The 21,274-nt window shown below is 31.7% G+C and overlaps 1 protein-coding gene and 1 long non-coding RNA gene across 3 annotated transcripts in view; one reads left to right on the forward strand and one right to left on the reverse strand.

Annotated features, from left to right (window-relative positions):
- The first annotated feature begins 2,679 nt into the window (after window positions 1-2,679).
- On the forward strand, window positions 2,680-10,503 carry LOC124356996. The gene is made up of 2 exons (XR_006921911.1): window positions 2,680-4,380; window positions 7,660-10,503. It is a non-coding gene; the product is annotated as an uncharacterized LOC124356996 (long non-coding RNA).
- A 6,568-nt stretch (window positions 10,504-17,071) lies between these two features.
- LOC124356995 (WD repeat-containing and planar cell polarity effector protein fritz) overlaps window positions 17,072-21,274 on the reverse strand; it is a 35,360-nt gene continuing 31,157 nt past the window's right edge. The window contains exons 14-15 of one of the 2 annotated variants that reach the window (XM_046808353.1): window positions 20,455-20,614; window positions 17,072-19,546 (exon numbers count right to left, since the gene is read on the reverse strand). In XM_046808353.1, coding sequence (XP_046664309.1) covers window positions 19,491-19,546; window positions 20,455-20,614 — 216 coding nt within the window. In that variant the 3' untranslated portion in view covers window positions 17,072-19,490. Of the gene's footprint in view, window positions 19,550-20,454; window positions 20,615-21,274 lie in introns of both variants that reach the window. The other variant, XM_046808352.1, reaches the window with a different exon arrangement.

Here is a 21,274-nt window from a genome sequence, read left to right on the forward strand (position 1 = left end):
GACTCCGAAGACTTCCTTTGAAGCAGTCAGCAAGAATTATGCTAGATGAAAGTTTGCTGGACTGTACTTTTGAACTAATGTACCAATTCCAACTCTAAATATTAAAAATATTTTTTCATCTACAAAGAAAAAACACATAGTTTCATTGTTAATGTACTTTTATCTACATTTTTATCTAATATTTAGCATTAGGTATAAAAGAAAAAATTACCATCTAACTATAAATTTGAAGACTGATATAAAACCGATCTTAGTTCTCTTTTGGCAGAATTAGGTATCTGTGATATATACATTTTTCTTCTTGATCAGGAAAGAAGGCAAAATCAACTATGGAGCAAAACGTTCTAAGAACGAAGTAATTTTTGACCTATTTTCTTGATTCTGGCAACAAGGTAAACCCAACATTGGTGTCGGAAATATAATTCACTCTAACCAGAAGTGCTCATACAGGTGCAAAATCCATGACATTGCGTACAAGGCCGCGAGTAACTGCTAGTATATATATATATATATATATATATATATATAGTAATATAAAGCATATGACAAAGTGCCTTGGCTCCAAACATATTGATTTTGATGAGGAGTTCGGAGATGCCATTATTAGATTAGTGCTTTACCTTTATATACATAATAAGATTAGTAGAGTAATGCAGTTTAGATATATAAATAATTAATTGTCTCAAGTCTAAAATACTCTGGTGTTTTAATAGCCTAATAAAGGTTATTTTCCAAGGTGCTCTTATTCTCAGCATTACATGTACTGTTTTAAATGTAACTACTACCTCAGCCATGTACTCTTTATACCACATTATTAATATACATATCTGTTACTGTTACTCTTGTTTTGATTTAAATTATAAATTATATATATATATATATATATATATATATATTTTGTTATTCCAAAGTTCTTACTTATTTTCAAGCCATTATGTTTCACTATATTTAAATGCACGAAAGTCATTCAATATTATGTAACAAGACAACTTTCCACTACAGAAAATAATTTATTCAATCATTAGAAAACTTTGGTTACTCCAACAACACATATAACTGTCCTGCTAATTTGTAAATGCCCTTTGCATAACATTCTCTAAGCCACTTTTGCACCATATTTTTGACCTCTTTATTGGATTGTAAAGCTTTCCCTTGTAGACCCTTTTTAAGGGTCTAAACAAATGGAAGTCTGATGATGCAAAGTCAGGCTGTAGGGGGTATGTGGAAGGATCTCCCATCCCAGTTTGTGAAGTATTTCTTTTGTCATCTGTGCTATAATATATATAACGTATTATGTGAACAGCTGTTGTCATAAAACAAAATCACACTTTCAGTTAAGAGCCTGTGGTTTTTCGTTCGAATCGCAAGTCTTAGCTTGTTTTCCAGCATGTCGCTGTAGTACTGGCTGTTGATTAGTCTTTGGCCTTCATGAAAATCACAATAAGTTGGTCCCTGAAAATTGAAGGATACTGTAAGCATAACTTTACCGATAAATGGCTGGCTCCTGAATTTTGTTGCAAGTGGAATAAGTCTTATTCCTCCACTCACAACTCTGTCATTTTTACTCTGGCTCATAGTCATGGATCCATGTTTCATCACACGTTACAATTCTTTCCAAAAAACCTTCTCTGCTTTAGTTGAATATTAATTTTTCAACCGTTGATTCATTTGAAGCTGTGTTACTTTGTGACCGTCCATGAGTTGTTTGCACATTCATCTCGCACCAGTTTTCTTGTACTGCAGCTTGTTGTGAATAAGTTTATGGACAGTTCCATCACTCGTGTTTATTTTTACTCTTATCAGTTCAACAGTGATAAGCCTACTGTCCCGCATTAACGCATCAATCCGAGAGATTCGCGAGAGGAAGTCCCAACTTGGACTGGTAGTTCACTGCGTTGCTCGTCAGAAAATATTGTATAGCCACTTTTAAACTGTTCTACTGATTTGTAAACGTTTGATCGATTTAAATTATTGTCTCTGTATACTTTAAATGTTCTCTCGTGGAGTCTCACCCTCCGCGACTAAAAATCTGATCACGGCACATTGCTCTTTTATGGTGCAATACTCAAGCGGACTCACCATTGTTAACTGAATAAATTTGTGGTTATGTTTTCAAAATATGATTGAAAAGCTGATCAATGTCATCGCAAGGTTGCCAACATTTATGTCCGTACAATTTCATAAGGATCAATCAGCGGTAGTAATTTGTCTCATTACTTATTGAATAAGCCTTGTGTATAAAAAGTATTTCTAAGCCTTAGTTGATTATAGTAGTACTTTGAATTAATTTGCGGACTGCAGAAAAACCCAATAAATATCACATGAATTGAATGTAAAAATGTGTAACTATATATATATATATATATATATATATACTGTATATAAATATATATATATATATATATATATATGACAGTATTCTGCATGATTATGAACTAGTTACATATTTTTTAACTCAATTCATGTGATATTTATTGGGTTTTTCTGCAGTCCGCAAATTAATTCAAAGTACTAGTATGATATATATTTTTATATACACCACAGAGCCCTTACTTTTTACGATTTAATTAATTTGTATTTGGCCGTATCTGTCACATATGCATTTAAATAACCAAACTAACATATGATCAGAAGACCAAATACCTGTCTAACGACTTTTATTTATATTAATTTAATTTGTATAAATGGCAATAGCCAAATTTAATTTCAATAAACACTCAATCACAAAAAGTACTTGCTCCGCCAAGACTCGAACCCGGATCTCTCAATTGCAGGGTGAATGTGCTGTTACATGCACATACATTGCGACATGCATGCATTGAGCATTTAAATTATTAGTGCATGTTCAAGCCATTTGAAACTCGTTGGTACTTCAATAGCTCTAAAATTTGCAAAAAGACACGCAATATTTGAGCCTACCAGGAAAAATTCTTCTCTTTTTCTTGTAGGTCAAACCAAGTTGAAGTCTAAGTGACACAAGATGGAATTGCAGATTGGAAATCGTAAACGCAATCCTAGACAAGTATGAAAAGAAAGTTGAAACACTAAGAGAAATAGCAAAAACGGAATTTCCAATGGGGGTGATGCCAACTCTTTAATCAAATCCATGAAAGACTTTACTTTAATTTTCTGTTTGATTCTATTCAAAAGAGTACTAGTACAGTGCGACATCTTGACAAAAGCACTACAAGCAACCAAAATCAAGGAAGAATACACTTTTTAACACCATCACCAATGACATGTTAGACCAACAACATACATGACCTGTGTCAGCACTACTCAGTAGATGATTCATTCTCTTGTTTGAGAAGGTTTAAAACATATCTAAAGAATATGACCAGTCAAGAAAAACTATCATCACTTACCTTAACGAAGGAGATGAGTTTGTAGACGTCAATATTCACAGCATCAAAAAGAAAAATGAACTTCGTTTAAAATCAGTGTAGTCTACACCAAATTTTTGGTACAATATTTTTCAGTGACATTTACTATAATATAGTAATATGTAAATTGTATTCAGTAGTGTGTAATGTTTGCTTAGTAAAATATTATATATGTTTAAAGCCAAAAAAAGGAAGTTAGTATTTACTCCAAATTACTCATACAAGATAATTCTTGGTAAACAAAATAAAAATCATGTTTTCATTAGTTAGTCAACAAACTTGATGTGTGCTAACATTTGTACTCTTCATTTGCAATAGTTTTTTGTACCAAATCTGGAAAACGAAATTGATGAATATATATACTTAAGTTATTAGATGAAAGTTTAGAAGTGGTAACAATTTAGTTGAGATGTTTGATGATGATTCGTATGCTGACCCAGATTTTGTTGTGAGTTAACATGACAGTGTTAGTGATGGCAATATTGAAAGCAGTCAGCCCGATCCAAGCATGTCTAGAAAGTGTAAGATATTTTCAAGTACACCAAAGAAACATTTATCTCATAAAAACATAGGTTATATGTTCATAACAAACAAGACAAAACACTTACTTCGGAGTTTCAAAATCATGGAAGCCCGTAGACTCAACTTTTAATGTTTATCCCTATAATCCAGAAAATAAGGCTTTAGGAATCAAACCAGATATTATTAATTCTATATCTAACTGTTCACCTTTTGATTTTTTTCAACTATTTTTGGACAAGGAAATGTTGTCTTTACTAGTAACAGAAACAAATCCATATGCCAAACAATGTTTGAAAATAGCTTTTAGTCCTCATTCCAGATTGGCAAAATGAACAGATACTAGAGTGGAAGAAATGAAAAACTTTATGTACATCTTGATAAAGATGGGTCTGCAACAATTGTGTAGCTTAGCCCATTACTGGCGACAGGGTGACATGTATATGAGCTGCATTTCTGAAATAATGTTAGGGATTAGGTCAGTGGTGTAGTGCCGAATTTACCTGTGCCGGAGCGACCATGGTTTAAGTATAATAGGTGTGCTACCGCGCAGATTCCCCCGCCCCCCTCGCACAGGCCGGGCATGTGTCGTCAGCTTGGCGTTCCGACGGCGGCGTTACATTTGCAGACTTCCACTCAACTGTCGTTTTACCCACTTAAACTAGAGTGATTGTAACAAATTTTATATATTCTGGTTAATTATTAAATATATTTTATAACATGGGAGCTGTAAGTTGCTGGGTATAGCAATAAAAATCTTTTTGATTATTAATAAAGGACATTTTATTTCGTAAACTAGGCTAACACAATTTGTAATGACAAACAGACAAGCTATGATTTTAGACATACTATGAAAAATTACTGTGCTGTCGTGCTAATACATTATTGTAGCCTGAAAAAGAATACCGTAAAAATGCATTGTAAAAACTATTAAATATTGTAAAAGTAATATGTTTACATATTTTCAATGGTAACGCGAACATGAATATTGTGCGATAACCTCTAAAGCATGTCCCAAAATTTCCTCTCCTTTTTCATGCCCATTTCTTTTCCTTGGAGGTTCTGCTATTCTTGTTTGGGTGTCGGCTGCTGAACGATGTCTTCCTAGCCATTTCATGACATAGGGGTCAGGCTTCCATCTGCGGAGCGGGGGACCTTGGAGTTTTAAAAACATTAGGGCTGAGACATGACTTAATGTCATTGAGTTCCTTAATGGTGTGAGGATGTTATTCATACTGCTGAACCCTCTTTCACAGTCAGTGGAACTACAGGGTATTATTTTAGTGCAGTTTATAAGCTCTTGCAGTCCATCAGGTACCCGCCTGCTGTTGTCCAAGTAATCCCTGTAAGCAATCACAGCTCTGTTGATGTTCAACTTGAAGCGTTTGCATAGCTGCTCCACTTAAGTTTGGCCAAACTCAGGTTGAATATCAGTAGGCCAGTATTCGGGTTCCAAAACTTTTAGTTGCTCTACAAACTCCTCGTTCTTGACGATTTCTTCGCATTCTCTTCTTTAAGTTGCTGATTACACTAGAAATCAACTGCTCACAATTAAATGATACGATTTTAGGGTTTTCATTTAACTTTACAGATGCAAAACAGCCTTCCCTCATGGTGACTTGTGCCTCCAGAACTCTTGTCCCAGGTTTTTCTTTCAAAGATTCCAGATATCTGATTGATCTAAGAATCAGTTTGTCTGCAAATACAAGGTCTGTTTTCCAGACTTTCAGACAACAAAGCCAATTCAGCAAGAATGTCATACATAAATGCTAAGTTTAACAAAAACTTATGGGAAATCAGCTTCTTCAATAAACCATTATATTTGCATCTATAAGTGGATGTTCTCTCAGGATCATCCATTGCTTTAGAGAAGTGGCTAACTAAGGCTTGATAACCAAACCACACGGCTGAAACAGTACGAAAACTGCTTGCTACCCACCTCGTGCTTAAAATTCTGCCGATTTTATTCATTTGAATATCGAGCTCCTGTGCACATTCAACTCTCGCTTATTCTTTGGAGATGTGCTGTACAATGAATAAAGTTTATCCATGAATGACTGGTTACCCCCGGCTACTTCACTTATGGCATCCCCAATAGCCAGTTCCAGTCTCTGATTCATACAGTGCCATATATGATAATATTAGGGTAAACAGATAAAAATCTCCTTGCTACACCTGAGTGCTTTCCCAACATGGCGTTCGCCCCGTCGCGTCGCTTGTAAAGGAAACCAAGTTTTGTTTTAAGTACTTGCCATTAAAACCATATCCTTCAAGGCACTGGTGAACACTATTAAAAACTGTCTCAGTTTTTTTATCAGAAAGCTCGACTAAGTCCAAAAATAAAGTACTTGGTGGTTTATCCTTGCTAAATTCACATCTTAAATATACAATGAGGACGGATTTAGAACTAATGCTTGTGTATTCATCAATGATTATTGCCACTTTTCCGGAAATTTCCTTTACTTGATTCAAAATGCGCATTTTCATTTCCTTTGAAATATGATCTATTATTTCGACCGCGCTATACCTTGAATGAAGGCCTAAGCCGACATCTACCCCATTTAGTTTTTGTAGCTCAAGTAATCCAAAATGGTCGCTGTACGGACGGTCGTTTTGAGCAATAAAATATGCCGATCTAAACACAGCCTTAGTTGAATCGAGCTGAGCTTGATTCATTTGATCAATTACTTGTGGCATCGAATGTTTGTTTGAGCTGATTTGTCAATAATTGTTTGAGCGATTTGGTGAGCTTCCGACTGTTTATGTTCAATAATCTTTTTCCTCAAAGATTTGAGTTGATTTGTTCTATTTGAGCAATAAAAACAAACTTTGTACGAACGCCACTCATAAGAAAGCGAAACATGTTCTTTTTTGTAGGCTCCCAAATTACCGACTTCAAAACAAATTTTACAGACTAATTTACCTTCCTTTGAGTCTATCCAAGGAAAAGCCGCCTTCTTTCTCTCCCACATATCTTCTGTCCATGTTTCAGGCCACTGTGTTCTGGGGGGGGGGTCATCTGCTCGAACTTCCTTTTCATTACGCTTAGGCTCAGCGAGGTTACTTATTTTAATGTTAGCTTTTGGATTTGATGTTCCAGGCACAGGATTTGAGTCAGTCATATTAGGGGCACGGGCACTAAAAAATGACGTTATATATTTTTATTTAGGTTATGGTTCCATCACTTCACAAACTAATAATTAAAAGATTAGTAATAGGCTTTCACAAATGTATTATAGAGGACTCAACTCAAACAAAACTAACAGTATATATGGTACGCTGTTTGAACTCAACCACTACGACTAAGATTTTCGACGATAACAGCTTAATACAAGCACTCACAACATAGAGACCGGGAACGCGAATAACAAGTCTCGACCTGCCTGTGTAAGTATACACTTCCTGCAGTTGGTAAGAGATGGACGGGCGGGGTGGTGTGGCACACCTGTCATGGGAGGGGGAGAGGGAGAGTGCGTGAGCATCCTGATTTTTATGAAGGCGCTAGTTGCGAGTTACAAGAGTTGTCTATTGCACAGCGCATACAATTACCTTGATACCACTCAACGGACATATATAAGTGATGCGGGTTTGTTCTGGCCTTTTTATTATCCAGCGACTCGTCACCCGCCTACCACTTTTTACAGGCGGGTGGCGTTCCAGTTCACAGCTACGGCTCTAGATGCTATGCCGGAGCGACGCTCCGCTTCTTAAAGCTGTGCCGGAGCGCCGCTCCGGCCCCACTACACCACTGGATTAGGTTAGAGCTCTTTTTGAGGATTTTTCATGTTTCAGACAATGAAACAGAGCAGCAAGGGGATAAGCTTAGTAAAACATCAAATTTAGTCACAATTTTGAATGAAAATTTAAAATTTGCCTTTTACCCAAAGATAAAATTTGTATTGCTTAATCTGTGGTTCTATTTTAGGTTGGCTAATATTTCATCAGTATTCGAAAAACAAACGCCACAAATATGGTGTTAAAATGTTCAAACTTTGTGTTGAAGAAGGGTACACTCTTCAATATAAAATATACTCCAGTAAGGAAAGAACCTACAAAGGATGTTTCATTTAAAGTTTTCATGAAACTAATGGAGCCTTACATCAATTTTGGCCGAACCGTGCATATGGACAATTGGTATACTATTGTTCCTCTGGCAAGAGCACACAAAACTCATCTGGTCAGAACCTTCAGGAAAAATAGAAAAGAAATCTTGAAAGACGCTGTCAAAACAAAATTGAAAAAGGGGAAATTCTAGCTAAAAGAATGAGGACAATAGAGAGGTGGCAAAAATAAAAACATACCTGTTGCAACTATCGACAACAAAACCGCAAAATCTTACATCGACTACTCAGATCAAATGGGTTCTTATGGAACACCACTTAAGACAATCAGTGAAGTGGTATAGAAAGATTGCTATAGATCTTTTGTTGACAACTTCTGTTATAAATGCTCTGTATTTATTCCAAACTGAAACAGGTAAACCAATGATAATAACTGAGTTCAAAGAAAGTTTATGTAAATAACAGAAGAAAAAATCAGCCTTAATTTTGGTGGAACCTTTGCAGAGGCAACATACTTTGATTAAACAAAGCACGTGGAGTAAATGCACTAAATGCTACCAAATGAACTGCAAAGAAAGAGGTAAGGAGTTAGCGCAGAAGAAAACAAAAAAGGTGTATATTAAGTACCTCTGATGTGATATCTTCCTATGCAAACACTGCTTTTACATTTAGCACCCACCAAAAGCAAAATAAGGACCATAACTTCAGAAAGATTGTATTTTGCCATAGGGGTAACCTAAAATTGTATTATAAGTTATTTTTAGAATTTAATATTGTATTGTTTTATTTTCCTACCTCAAGTAACAAATTTTTATTTTTATTGATATATCTTTAAAATATAGGTAAAACATTCAGTAAAATTCAAGACTGCAATAGAAGCCGTGAGTACCACTTAGGTACTCTAGGCACAGCAAGAGGCCATGAGCACCACTTTGGTACCCGCACGTTTTGTTATCGAAAATTTGTAAATAATTAATGAATCTTAATTATTAGATGTTTTTAAACAAAATTATTCAAAAATAAATGGTAAAAAATACTGATCCCAGTGGTCAGATACCTTACATCAGTATGGTAGTTGTTAACCTGTGAGAATTTAATTTAAAAACTTTTCCAGGGCTTCCTTTCCCCTAAGGGGTATTCTATGCAACCTCCCCCCCCCCAATCTCCTGGTAGGTTTGCATCCCCCAAAGACACCCCAAATCCCGCCCATGCCTTTAACATGCTACACTTTTACAAAAGTTACGTTTTAAAGTTTTATTCAAACCAATAATAATAATAAATATGTTGGTGGTATCAAACAGTTTAACAAATATCTTAGAAAAGCTTACAAATGTATTTCAGTGGCAAAACAGCACTGATTTAATATGTCCTTATAAGCAACAAAAAAGTGCTAATTTAATAAAACCACTTGTGTCCATCCTTGCTGCATGGTTCTGACATTGTTGGTTATCTTTAGTAGCTGACACCCTGGTCAACAGTTTGCTTTATGACATTGTAATTTTTCCTACAGGATCAAATAATTGTTAGACGAGTTTCATAATTCAATTCCACTTTTATTATGAAGGCACATAGTTATTATTGGATATTAATTAAGTTTGATTACCTTGTATAAATTATGTTACATATATGAGACAACACCAAGTCTTAAAACTATAATTACATAACAAAATTAAAAATATATATCTAAAATATAATTATAAAATCAGGTACAACATATGTTATATTATTATACAAAGTGAAAGGCACATGTTTTATTTTTTAACTAATTAAACGTGCTTCTCTTTTTTATGGAGTTATAATTGTAATACCATTATGAAGTATTATAAAATATAATTTATTTATATTTTTTTTGTAATACTATACACAAATAGTAATTAACACTAACCATTTACGTTGCTTTATTTTTATATTCAAAATAGATTAGTTACGACTATTTCATAAACATTTTTAGGACCTGAAAATAAAATAATCTGTTTCATTTGGTTATTTTTATTCTTGTCTTTTTGTTCATCCAATATTATATTGTTTCTTTTGGAAACCAAGTAAGATTCGTTTTGTTTTATGTTATGTGAGGTAAGTACTACGTTAAAAGGTGTGCTAGTCCAGGTACTCTGGATTTATTTCAAAGTATCAGCAAATATAAATAAATTATTGTTATTATTGATGACTTACAGTTTTGGTAATTAATCTACAATAAATATAATTTTACAAATTGCCTTATTAGTTATTAATATTTTTAATAAATGTATTGAAAATTGTGTTTATGTAGCATGCTTTAGGTCTTTTACTTAATACATTAACTTTCTTGGTATGAGGAATTATTAGACAGGAATAATGGACTATTGGATTAATATACACACTAAAATCAATAAGATACGTATTTCCTAGTAGAACTGAAATCTTCCCATTTATAATGAATGAGTTAGAGAAGCTAGATAAACATGCTGTAAGAATGCTACATTAAGATTAATTATTGAACAAATGCTTTTGCAAGAACACTCTAAATTAAACCAAATAAAATTCAGCTGTGTTTGTTGTAATATTTGTACATTCTTCCCAACACAAAGTGTAGTAATAAATTCCAAGGAAGAAAGGATCCATAAGAAACCAGAACAACGCTGCAGGAGCCAGGTCTTGCATAATATGTTAGGCGTGTATACAGCATAGCACAACTCATTGTGATGTCAATGCCTTCCATGTTGTAGTAATAGTTCTAGCTAGTGCTGTTTTATTCTCTCTTAATGTTTTATGATGTTCACTTCTAAAAAAATCATGTGTAGCTGTGAAAATTTACTTCCTGTTTAGTAAAAATAGTGCTGAAATAGTTTCCATCTTAAAGCACGGATAAGCAATGTTAATATACGGATATGTCCCTACCATCAGAATTGTGCCAAACAGGAATATCTATATTGTCGTATTTTAGTTTACATTATATTAGTGTACATTATAATTCACAAAAATGATGTGGATGTGTAGGAATGTGTAAATTTATTGAAATATGACCGCCGGAAAGCAAATTGGATTTTTGTGAAAAATCAATAAAAAACCAGTGCTATTTTTAATTGACGTTTCATCCTATGATGTGTGATGTGGTATGTGATATATAACTGTATGATGTACCACATATATGGTACATCTCCACAAAACAGAAAATAAGTTTTTATTTGGCAAAATATAATTTTTTGAAATTTCTAACTACACGCTAATTGATCTTTACACGCTTTAACTACACGCTTTAAGAGTATAAGTAGAAAAATGAAAGATTATCAACCATCTAAAGAGACGAAAATCTCTATAAAATCCAATAACTTGTGCTCACAGACCATTGAACATTTTGAAATAAGTGGAACTTATTACAGTTGAATGAAAATACCCTTTAATGCACTTAAATGTACCTTATTAACATATTTTGGGCCTAAGTCTCTCAAAAAGTGGTATTAATAATAATAATATTAATACAACAATTACACTAAGTATGTATACAGTTTATAAAAGGATACAATCCTAATAATAATAGGAAAGTGTAAGTGAAGAATGTGTTGTTAAGCCAAAGGACTTCAAAGGTAATTTAATTGGTTCCTGGGTTAAAAGGTGCAATAATAGTGAATTTCTTTTTGTAGTATTTGAGCTAGTATTCAATGTAAACTAATGAAAATTATCAGTTATTTAACATGCACAAATGAAAACAAATGTTTAGCAAACTGTAAAACAAAACTTGCCAAAAATGACCGTGACCTTCTTCAAGAAGTACAACCTTGTTTTAATACTCGTAAAAGTGGTAGAGATCTAAAAATCTAACTACAACAAACTCAGTTAAAATCTCCTGTGTTAAATATTTTTTTATTTACTTTAAGGGAAGTTTGCTAGTAGAGTATTGATGTACCACTATGAGAAATTTAATTTTTATAACATTTGGCAAGTAAATGTAATTTATGAACAACTTCAAAAACATTTTCATTTTTTAAACATAATCTTTAAGGTTTTTAAACCCAATTATTTAAGTATGATTTTGCTTAGAAATCATGTTTTGGTCTAAAAAGCAAAATACTGTTTTATAAAAGGTTTTAGCAATTTTTACACTGCTCACCAAATTAATATTTTACGGAAGTCAAAAAATTATTGAAAAAAGTATAGGCTACAAACGTAAAAATTTCTTTCCAGCAGAAATTTTTATTTTTGAACAAAAATTCAATCAACACTATGAAATCTACTCAACATTTCAAACTAAACTTTTAATTATCTCTGAAATGTATAAAACATGTGAAATAGAGTAGCTATATATATATAATATATATATATATAAATTCTCCATACTTTGGCACTATTCTTTTTAGCTAAAATTGGATGTTAACACAAAGTACTTAGTTTAATACATGCACTGTATTTCATCTTCAGATCCTAAAAACAAATTAAAATATTTTTATTTATCCATGATACTAGCTAAAATTCGATAAAATTATCTGTTAAGTAATATTTTATGATACAGATTAACAACAGTAAAGAACATTATCAATGCACTTATCACTAATAAATTGTCATTATCACAACACCTAGAGGTGTGGCGTAATAATAAGAGTTTATCATTATTTAATTTTATGACACAAAATAATAATTCAAGGCCAGTCTTTTTTAAGAAATGTATAAAAACATGTACAAATCTCTATAAAAATAATATCTAAGTACACAATATAAAATTTACTAAATAAATTTTAATAATACATGAGCCTTTAAAGTTGCACTTATCCCACCCTTGTGTATGATGTTCCGTTTTATCTGACAGTGTGTACAGTAAACATTTGTATTTATAACTCCTTGTAAGATGAAATATCAACTTATTACAAAAAATATATTAATTTTTTTACAGTTAAATTCCACTTAAACAACACTTGAATAGTTTTTTGTAGTCCTGTACATCAATTATATAAACAAATAAAAGGTGTACACAAAATTTAACTCTCATAAAAAATGTGAGATTTAAAAATTTTTTTAATGTTTTTTTATTTTAAATATTTATGTAAATGAAAAATTAAACAATTAGAGACTTATAATTTAACACTATTAACTTCCAATCAAAGTTAGGATTTTATCTTTGTTCAAATGGTACTGTCTTTAACTTTTTAATAGAATGGTCAGAAATTGAATGCCTAGGTATCGTTATTATCAAAACTTTTCTCAATTAGTTCTCCTATTAAAATTTGTTAAGTACTATTTTGCTCTCCATTTTGAAGAATCAGACATTCTCAATAAAAAAAATTAATGTTGAGGAGTGACTAATCCTTTTCATGGCCACTGGCTTGTGTGAGGTCCTTATCAAACAGAACAAGGAGGTGAGTTGGTACAGTACAAGATCAATAGTGGTGATAAAAAGTGCACTGGTCACAGACAGGATTTTAACCTACACTATTTCTAACTCAGACTCAAGGTTTGATATTTTAGACAACTCTTAGACCATCTGCTCTCCCAATCATTTAAAAGTTAAGATAGAGCAATGGGGTTTTTGAGGCACTCAGTATAAATACAAATCAAAGATCTCCGATCAAGGATCTCTATTTATGTTCTTTTTTCATTAAATACATCTGTCAATGAGTTTACCATGATTTTATACACTGTATCCGTTAATATAAAACATCATGGCCATTTAGGTAGGATAAGTAATACTATACAAGTGTAACACTATTCAACATCACTTAACATGATACTTATACTTTATCTTAATATATAATGGACGGCATACATTGAACAATATAAAAGATATACACAGCCAAATATAATACATGTTGTTTTAAGACCTTACTGTACACAACAGCTTATAATATAAAGTGGAGAGAATCTGTTTGTAAAACACAAAGTATTTTCAAATTAGTATATATTTTCAAGTATTATAACTATGATGGCAAATTATTGTATCCTATTATAGAATACTTAACAGATTATTTGTCTCTTACATACAATTACAAAAATTCCAAACAAGTTTACAAACTTAAACTAACGATGATAAGAGATATACTTCTGTGATTTCAGTAATCCATAAAGAGCAAAACAATTTAAATAAAAGTTAACAGAAATAGGAATAACAATAGAAATTTGTATTTAAATACCTACTATGCAGTAAGTTTTCTCAAATTAAAAATGTTAACAAGATTTTTAAGAAGATAATACTGAAGCATCCACTGTCCACACATTGTCTGTCTCAGTCTAGTTTGAACCACAGTGGTGGTTCAATGTGTTTATATAGTCATTAGTACAAAATTGTAAACATATTGTGAATCCTCCTGCTGGCCAGCGACTAATTTCGATTTACTGTGTCATCTCTGCTTCTGTGGTATATTTAATTAACAAACAAGGCTTTAATCCCAATAAAAATGATATCTGTATGTACACAAATTTCCAATAAACATCATCACGAAATTATCAACTAACAAAATAGTTGCATAGATAACCCCAGCCGCTAAGGTACAGGAAGAGTAAAAAAACTACATATATTTGAATTTAAATTATTGTAATTAAGGCAACTTTCTATTTACCAGAATAAAACTTGCATCAATAAAAAGAGCAGCTCAAACACTTGGTTTTTTAATTATAAGTTATACATTTTCTTCAATGTATAAAAATTAGTTGACTAGCGACTACACACGTTTGTCTGTGACTGGAAGCAATCTAGTTGTTTTTGTTCTGACAAATAAAAACTATTTGAATATATTTTTATTAGCAAAAATAATGTAGCCTATATTTAAACTATATGAATTAAAGTTGCGCTTTAGCAGTTTGTGAGTTTTGTTTGATACTACTGACCTCGGCTTCAGGTGAGGAAGAGGTGCAAGTAACAGGCTTAAGACGCCAATTACATAAAGGCTGTACTTGTGTAAACAATGGATGCTGATTTATATTTTTGTAAGTTATATTTATTGTGATTTTATTTTATACTAAAAGTACAATTATTATTAGAAAATCGTACAAATTGTGTTGTCTTTTGCTATACAAAAAATCTTTACTCCGGTAAAGAATAAACATTTACGTGTATTGTATATCAATACAAAGCTTAGATTCTAAACTATTTGAAAAAATTATTGAATTTACAAAAAAATTCCAACATAAATACAATTTTTACCAAATTATTAATAGTGTAAAAATTTAACGTGCATTGTTTTTCCTTTTTTTAGCTAAGATAAATTTGTATTTCCCTAATAAAACATCTATTTTGGATTACTATGATATAACAATTGTTGAGTTTGTATGTAAAGCAATAGTTATATTTATCTATCAAAAAGCCATTGCACTTTTGGTCAGTAAGCTACTTTTTGTATTTGTTAGTATAAATAAATACATGTATATATATATATATATATATATATATATATATATATATGTGTGTGTGTGTGTGTGTGTTGTATATTTTTATAAACTTTCATATTTTCATTTTTGATAATACATTATGTGCATTTTGGCTATTTTGGTTATTTCTAAAAAACTTTTGATACACAATCAGGGAACTCGATATTTGTGGTTTTGCATTAAAATTACTAAGCAACCACTAGTTTTTGCAAGTTAATATTTATATATGAGTTCTAATATTTTTTCTAGTTCAATATTAAAATCCTTCATAATTTAGCCAAAAATATAAATATAACGTGTACATTGTAGCATGTCTATTTTATAGCAGTTTAGAAAAAATCCCTCGTAAGTAAGCTAAAATGCGCCTACTAGTATAGAAGTTACTGGCCAGTTGCTGGTTTAACGTTAATATAAATTTAAACCACATTGTATGTATTTTTATTACTCATGCTTCTTTTAAATTCACAAATTTTTGTTTGTTACTTTAAAATGCTATAAAGAACCAAGTGTGTTTGAATACTGTCTATATGATTTATTTTAACCTAAAACCTTCAATAAGAATATTGTGCAACAATGTACAATTACTTTTCCTTAGTTACCTTATGCAGGCTCTCTGGTGATGAAAACATAATGAAATGCTGTCACGTTTTGTGATTAATTCTGTTGCATCAATTTTACAATAAATAATTTTATTTTCTGACAACCAGATTTTATGTTATTTGGATCGGCCACTGCCTCATTAGTGCAGATATTGGAGGATACATAATATGCCTTTCTCTCCCTGGAGGCCAGTAACAAGGTCTAGAATTTAAGAAATCAGAGACACTCATTTCATTACAAGAGGCTTAAGCAATATTTTTACACGTGGAAGAGGGAAGAAAACTTTCCTCTTGCATGGAAAACAAAATTCAAACCCATACCTTCTCTTACCCATTTCTTTCATGTTTTCTCTCCAGAAATTGCACAACAATCTTTGGAAGATGTCATGATACTAGAAGTCCCAAATTCTATTTCCCTTACTAAACAAATATGAGGCATGTTAAGTAAGTACGGTTTTGATATATAAAAAAATCAAGAACACTTTAAGTAACAATTTAATTTTGATATGAAAACTTACACTTTTATGTACTTTTCTATGTAATTGCCATTAATATCAAGACACTCATTAATATAAAGACAAACTTTTGTATACTGCCTTCATAGAAGATTGCTGCTTGATTTAACGATTGAAACACAGTCATTTTGACGCTATTGTTGTTGAGAAGCTGAACTTCAAGATGCTTCTTCTGATGAAAGAATAAATGATAGTAACTGAGCACTAAAATTGGCTGTTTGGGGGATTATTAAATTGTTCCTAGCAAGTGCTCTGATATGATCTTCAGGCTTAGTATTATAAGTGGCCACCAACACAATCAGATGATAATTTATTATCAATTTTAAATATTGGTATTATTGAATACAACATTTGAACTATAGATGTTCATCATTACATTCCCAGCTTTATTTAGACAGGTGACGTCTTACCAGCTGTTGCTAGTGGTGTCATTATCAGCTAATATTGTTGACGTCATTGCCATCCTTATTATTTAGTTTTTATTAAAGAAGGATAGTGACAACGACAAGATGGCTATGAATATGGAAGTATTACCTCAAAATGTTTTCATTAATACTGAACAGTGTTTCAAATGGTTGCAAGAAAAGGAGCTAGCGCCTTTAAATCCGCGGTGTCCAGTATATAATGACGAGATGAGAATCAGATTGTTTTTCGCAGCAAGAAAAGCCAGAAAAAACATGATGTGACTAAATACGCACTAGAGAAGATTTTTTTTAACATTCAAAGTTTGGTATTATTAGTATAATGAAAATAATTTACTATTTTAGTTGGAAAGAAAGAACTTATGATCTTTTGGTAAATGAGTGCAGTTTAAATGGCATAAGTGCAAAAATATAATTTCAGATTGGCTCTCTTATTGAAAAGAGCTATGTTTTATTTGGTTGTACGACAAATTTGAAAAAGAAGAATTATTGGGTGACGAAGGTGTGGTAGTTAAAATTGACAAAGCAAAGATTGGAAAAAGAAAATATAATCGTGGAAGACTGGTAGAAGGTACATGAGTAATAGGCATGATGGAAATAGACACTGACGTAGACATTTCTAAAAGGGAGACAAGAGGTGGTAGATTCCGTTTAGAGATTTGCCCAGAAAATAAACATGATACTAATTCACTCATCCCATTAATTAATTGTTAAGAATGTTAAACCTGGAACAACAATCGTAACTGATTTATGGAAGGCTTATTTTGAACCAAAAACACAAGGTTATGATCATTTTACTGTTAACCACAGTACGAACTTCATAGATACGTTGACTTCTGGAAACACGCAAACAATTGAATCAAATTGGAGAGCCACTAAGAAATCTTTAAAAACCGGTCTCAGAAGTGAGTGCATTGCTGATCATCTTGCAAAATTTATGTATAAACATGAAATGATGATTATTTGAGGTAATCCATTTGAGCATTTTTTGAATGCTATTATACATGTGTATAATAAGTAATATAGTACTACGTGGTTCAAGAGTGCTTTTACTAAAGTTGATTTATTTCTTACTATTTTAAACCCAAATTCATTTCTTTTAAACATAAAAATATAGTTTCTTCATAGTAACATTTTTAAAACCTAAAACTTCACTCAATTTGACATAATCTTTCCAAATTTTGTTCAAAGTAAAAACGTGTTTGTTAATAAATTCCAAATTAAAATCATTTTTTTTTCGTTTCCTAATATTGAATAATGGCGCCTGGTGACCTACGTGTCTTATTTATTTCTCAACCAGTGACTTATATCCTTAATACAATATTTATGATAAGTAAATGTTATTGTTTAGTTGTAATTGTATTAATTGTATATTATATTTTAATTTCTTAAGTACATACAATATTTTAAATTCTAAATTATATTAATATTACATTAATGTTTAAGATTGATAACTAGCATAAACATATTGTTCTTTGAAATATATATTACGTCATTTGGTCGGACATCTTGCTTTCAGTCCTTTAAATGGTCATGAAAATCGATGATTCGAATCATTCAATATTTCATCATCTGATTGTGTTGGTGGCCGCTTATTATAATGCAGCATGATCTTTAGTTCATTTTGTCGCATGTGTACAAACATTGTCACACATAAAAAACATGTTTTTAAAAAAAATAATGCCATAGAGAAAATAACTTCTCGAAATTGAGGAAACTCTTTTGATAACAAATAAATTGTGAAATGTCTGTTCTTTTTCACTTCATCATTTACTTTCTACACTAAATTTTTCGTGATTGTATAAGGTCAGTAATCCACTCCATTCCTCATCATGAACACTCTTTGGCCATCTCTTAAAGCTGTTACCATTTGAATACCATTCCATTACTCATAATATTTTATCTAGACACTTCAAAACACTGATGGTGAATTTCAACTGTTTTCACACTTTTAGTGTCTAGAAAACAACAGAACGTATTGAAACACAGTCAATGGCTCCCATTAATGGGGGCATTTGAAATAGGCATTATAGGAGATGTAAAAACAATCCAATTTTGCTGTAGTTCTATCTGTGGCTTGCTATCAGATGAAGGTAAACAGTGCATAAGCGCAAGATACTGGCTGCAGCGCTACAGTAGCGGAATTTCGAAACAGTACTTACTTAAAAACTGTATAACCCCAGTAGAACTGAGCAAGAAAAATGCATTAAATTGTAATTGTGCTTTAATTCACATTACAACTCACTCAAATTATTTGGGAATTGTATATAGCTCTTTCACAATATAGCTCTTTGAGGAAAAAATCAAAATACTCTTAAGACTAAAAACAGACAAAAATGTTGCTTATCTGGAGCACAATTATGAAAGTATTAAAAACTAAGACAGAGTTAATCCTAACTAAGTTTTATATCATTTAAGATATTTTTGTTCTTTCAAAAAAATCTGTATAATTTGTCTGTAATAATCGTTCAATTGCACTAGGTAAATTTTGAAATATGTACTATCACCATACTTATAAAATGATGTACAAAATGATTGATAAAGATAAATTGTTTCAATAACAAGTGAAACTATTAACTGAGGCTATTACTTATTAAAAGATAAGTTTTTTTTTTCGTATAGCAACTTCTGTAAAATAAATATGATTAATCAGTTGCTGTTATACTACACCAAAATGAACTACTTTGATTTTTCCAGTCTCATCATCTTCTCGAACTTCTGGAAAAAATTTACACTTGAATTAACAAAGTGAGGTACAAATTAAGGGCATTAAACTATATAAATAGATTTAAATTGAACAATAATATAAACATTCACATATGATAGATATTCAAAAACAATTTACCAATGTTTAAACTGCCCAATTTTTAAAATTTTCTCTGATATTTAATCTGTTAGCACCGTAGTTGTAAACATATATGTAAAAGCACCACATTGACATCATGTACTGGATTACATTTATTACAACCCAGTTCAATGTACATTTGCTTTATAAAAGTTAACGCATTCTGATTTTTTTATATAGTTTGTACTTTACAGAATGGTGTAATACAATGGCTATATCTGAAAGAAGTTTGCTCATTCTGGGGACATCTACAGGGATGTTAGTAACACAGTTAACCACTGTAATGTGGACACTGTAGGATTATTAATTTAACTTGTCTACAATGTAGTACATTTTGTCTTTCAATGATTTTTGGGTATTTTCTGATTTATTAGAAGCTACCCAACCTACAATATTTATAACAAATTCACCTAACCCTTAAAACCAAAGTGTACTCTGAATGGGTGACCTCCATTTAATAAGTAAGTTAATCATTTAATCCGTCTGTTTATGTCAGTTAAGTAATCGTAAGAGTATGACACATTTAAAAAATTACAGTCTAATAAAAATAATAATTGTAATAATAATAACGTATTGACTACTGTTTGATGATTACTATGTTTTGATTAGCCTACTTTGTTGGATGAAAAAACTTAATAAAAATAATAATTGTAATAATAATAACGTATTGACTACTGTTTGATGATTACTATGTTTTGATTAGCCTACTTTGTTGGATGAAAAACTTATTCAAAAATGTTTTCTCCTCCCTAAACTCTGTGTATAAGAAAATACTCACCTTGAGGGGGCATTAGTAAAGCCGCGTGTTTGTTGGCCAAGTAGAGAGACACAGCCTCGGAGTGAAGGCGTGGAAGGGGAAGGGAGGGGGGTGGAAGGCCTACTGTGTTGACAGCTGATAGGCTCTGCTCTGTGTCCTCACATTCTTCCAGGGGCTCCTCCTTTTAAAAGATATTAACTTTTATCAAAAAAACATGTTATCGTTGATCAATTGTGATGTTATTTACATGAGTAGCTTTTTTTGCAAAGAATAATACTAATTATTTATTTTGAACCGCACAATATGCCCTCATTACGTCCATGGTACCCAACACCCAATTTGTTCTTCTAGCATTAAAATTGTTTGTAAAGTTCTCATGTAACGACTTAATCTTGGCAAGAAAAGTGCATCGTTTATCCTTCTTTTATCAAAAATCTCCTCAAATTATTAGTAGAGGTGTGTCAATTCATGTATTCTCAGAACTGTTGCCATCATTTATAATAGTTGTGTAATAAGTTATTAATTTTTTTGTAAGGTTTTATTAACATTAATTTTCAAATTCAGCATTTTCTTCTGAGATTTGAAATGATTGTTAATCCCTTGCAAGTAGAAAGAAGATGTCAAAGTTTTATTATATCTGTCCCACAACGCAACAATGGTGGGAAGGGTTGATACAATGTGCAAATTCCAGGAGTTGTCTGTGACACCATCAGATTCCAGACACTGCACTGACAGGAAGGTGAACTGGAGCTAAACTCAATATTCACATTTCTGTCCCTTTTACTTTTGCTACAATTTCTGCTTCACTGTAGAATCGCAAGTTTTGATGGTGAGGCTGTTT

Source organism: Homalodisca vitripennis, chromosome 3 (assembly GCF_021130785.1).
Source record: "Homalodisca vitripennis isolate AUS2020 chromosome 3, UT_GWSS_2.1, whole genome shotgun sequence".
Lineage (NCBI taxonomy): Eukaryota > Metazoa > Arthropoda > Insecta > Hemiptera > Cicadellidae > Homalodisca > Homalodisca vitripennis.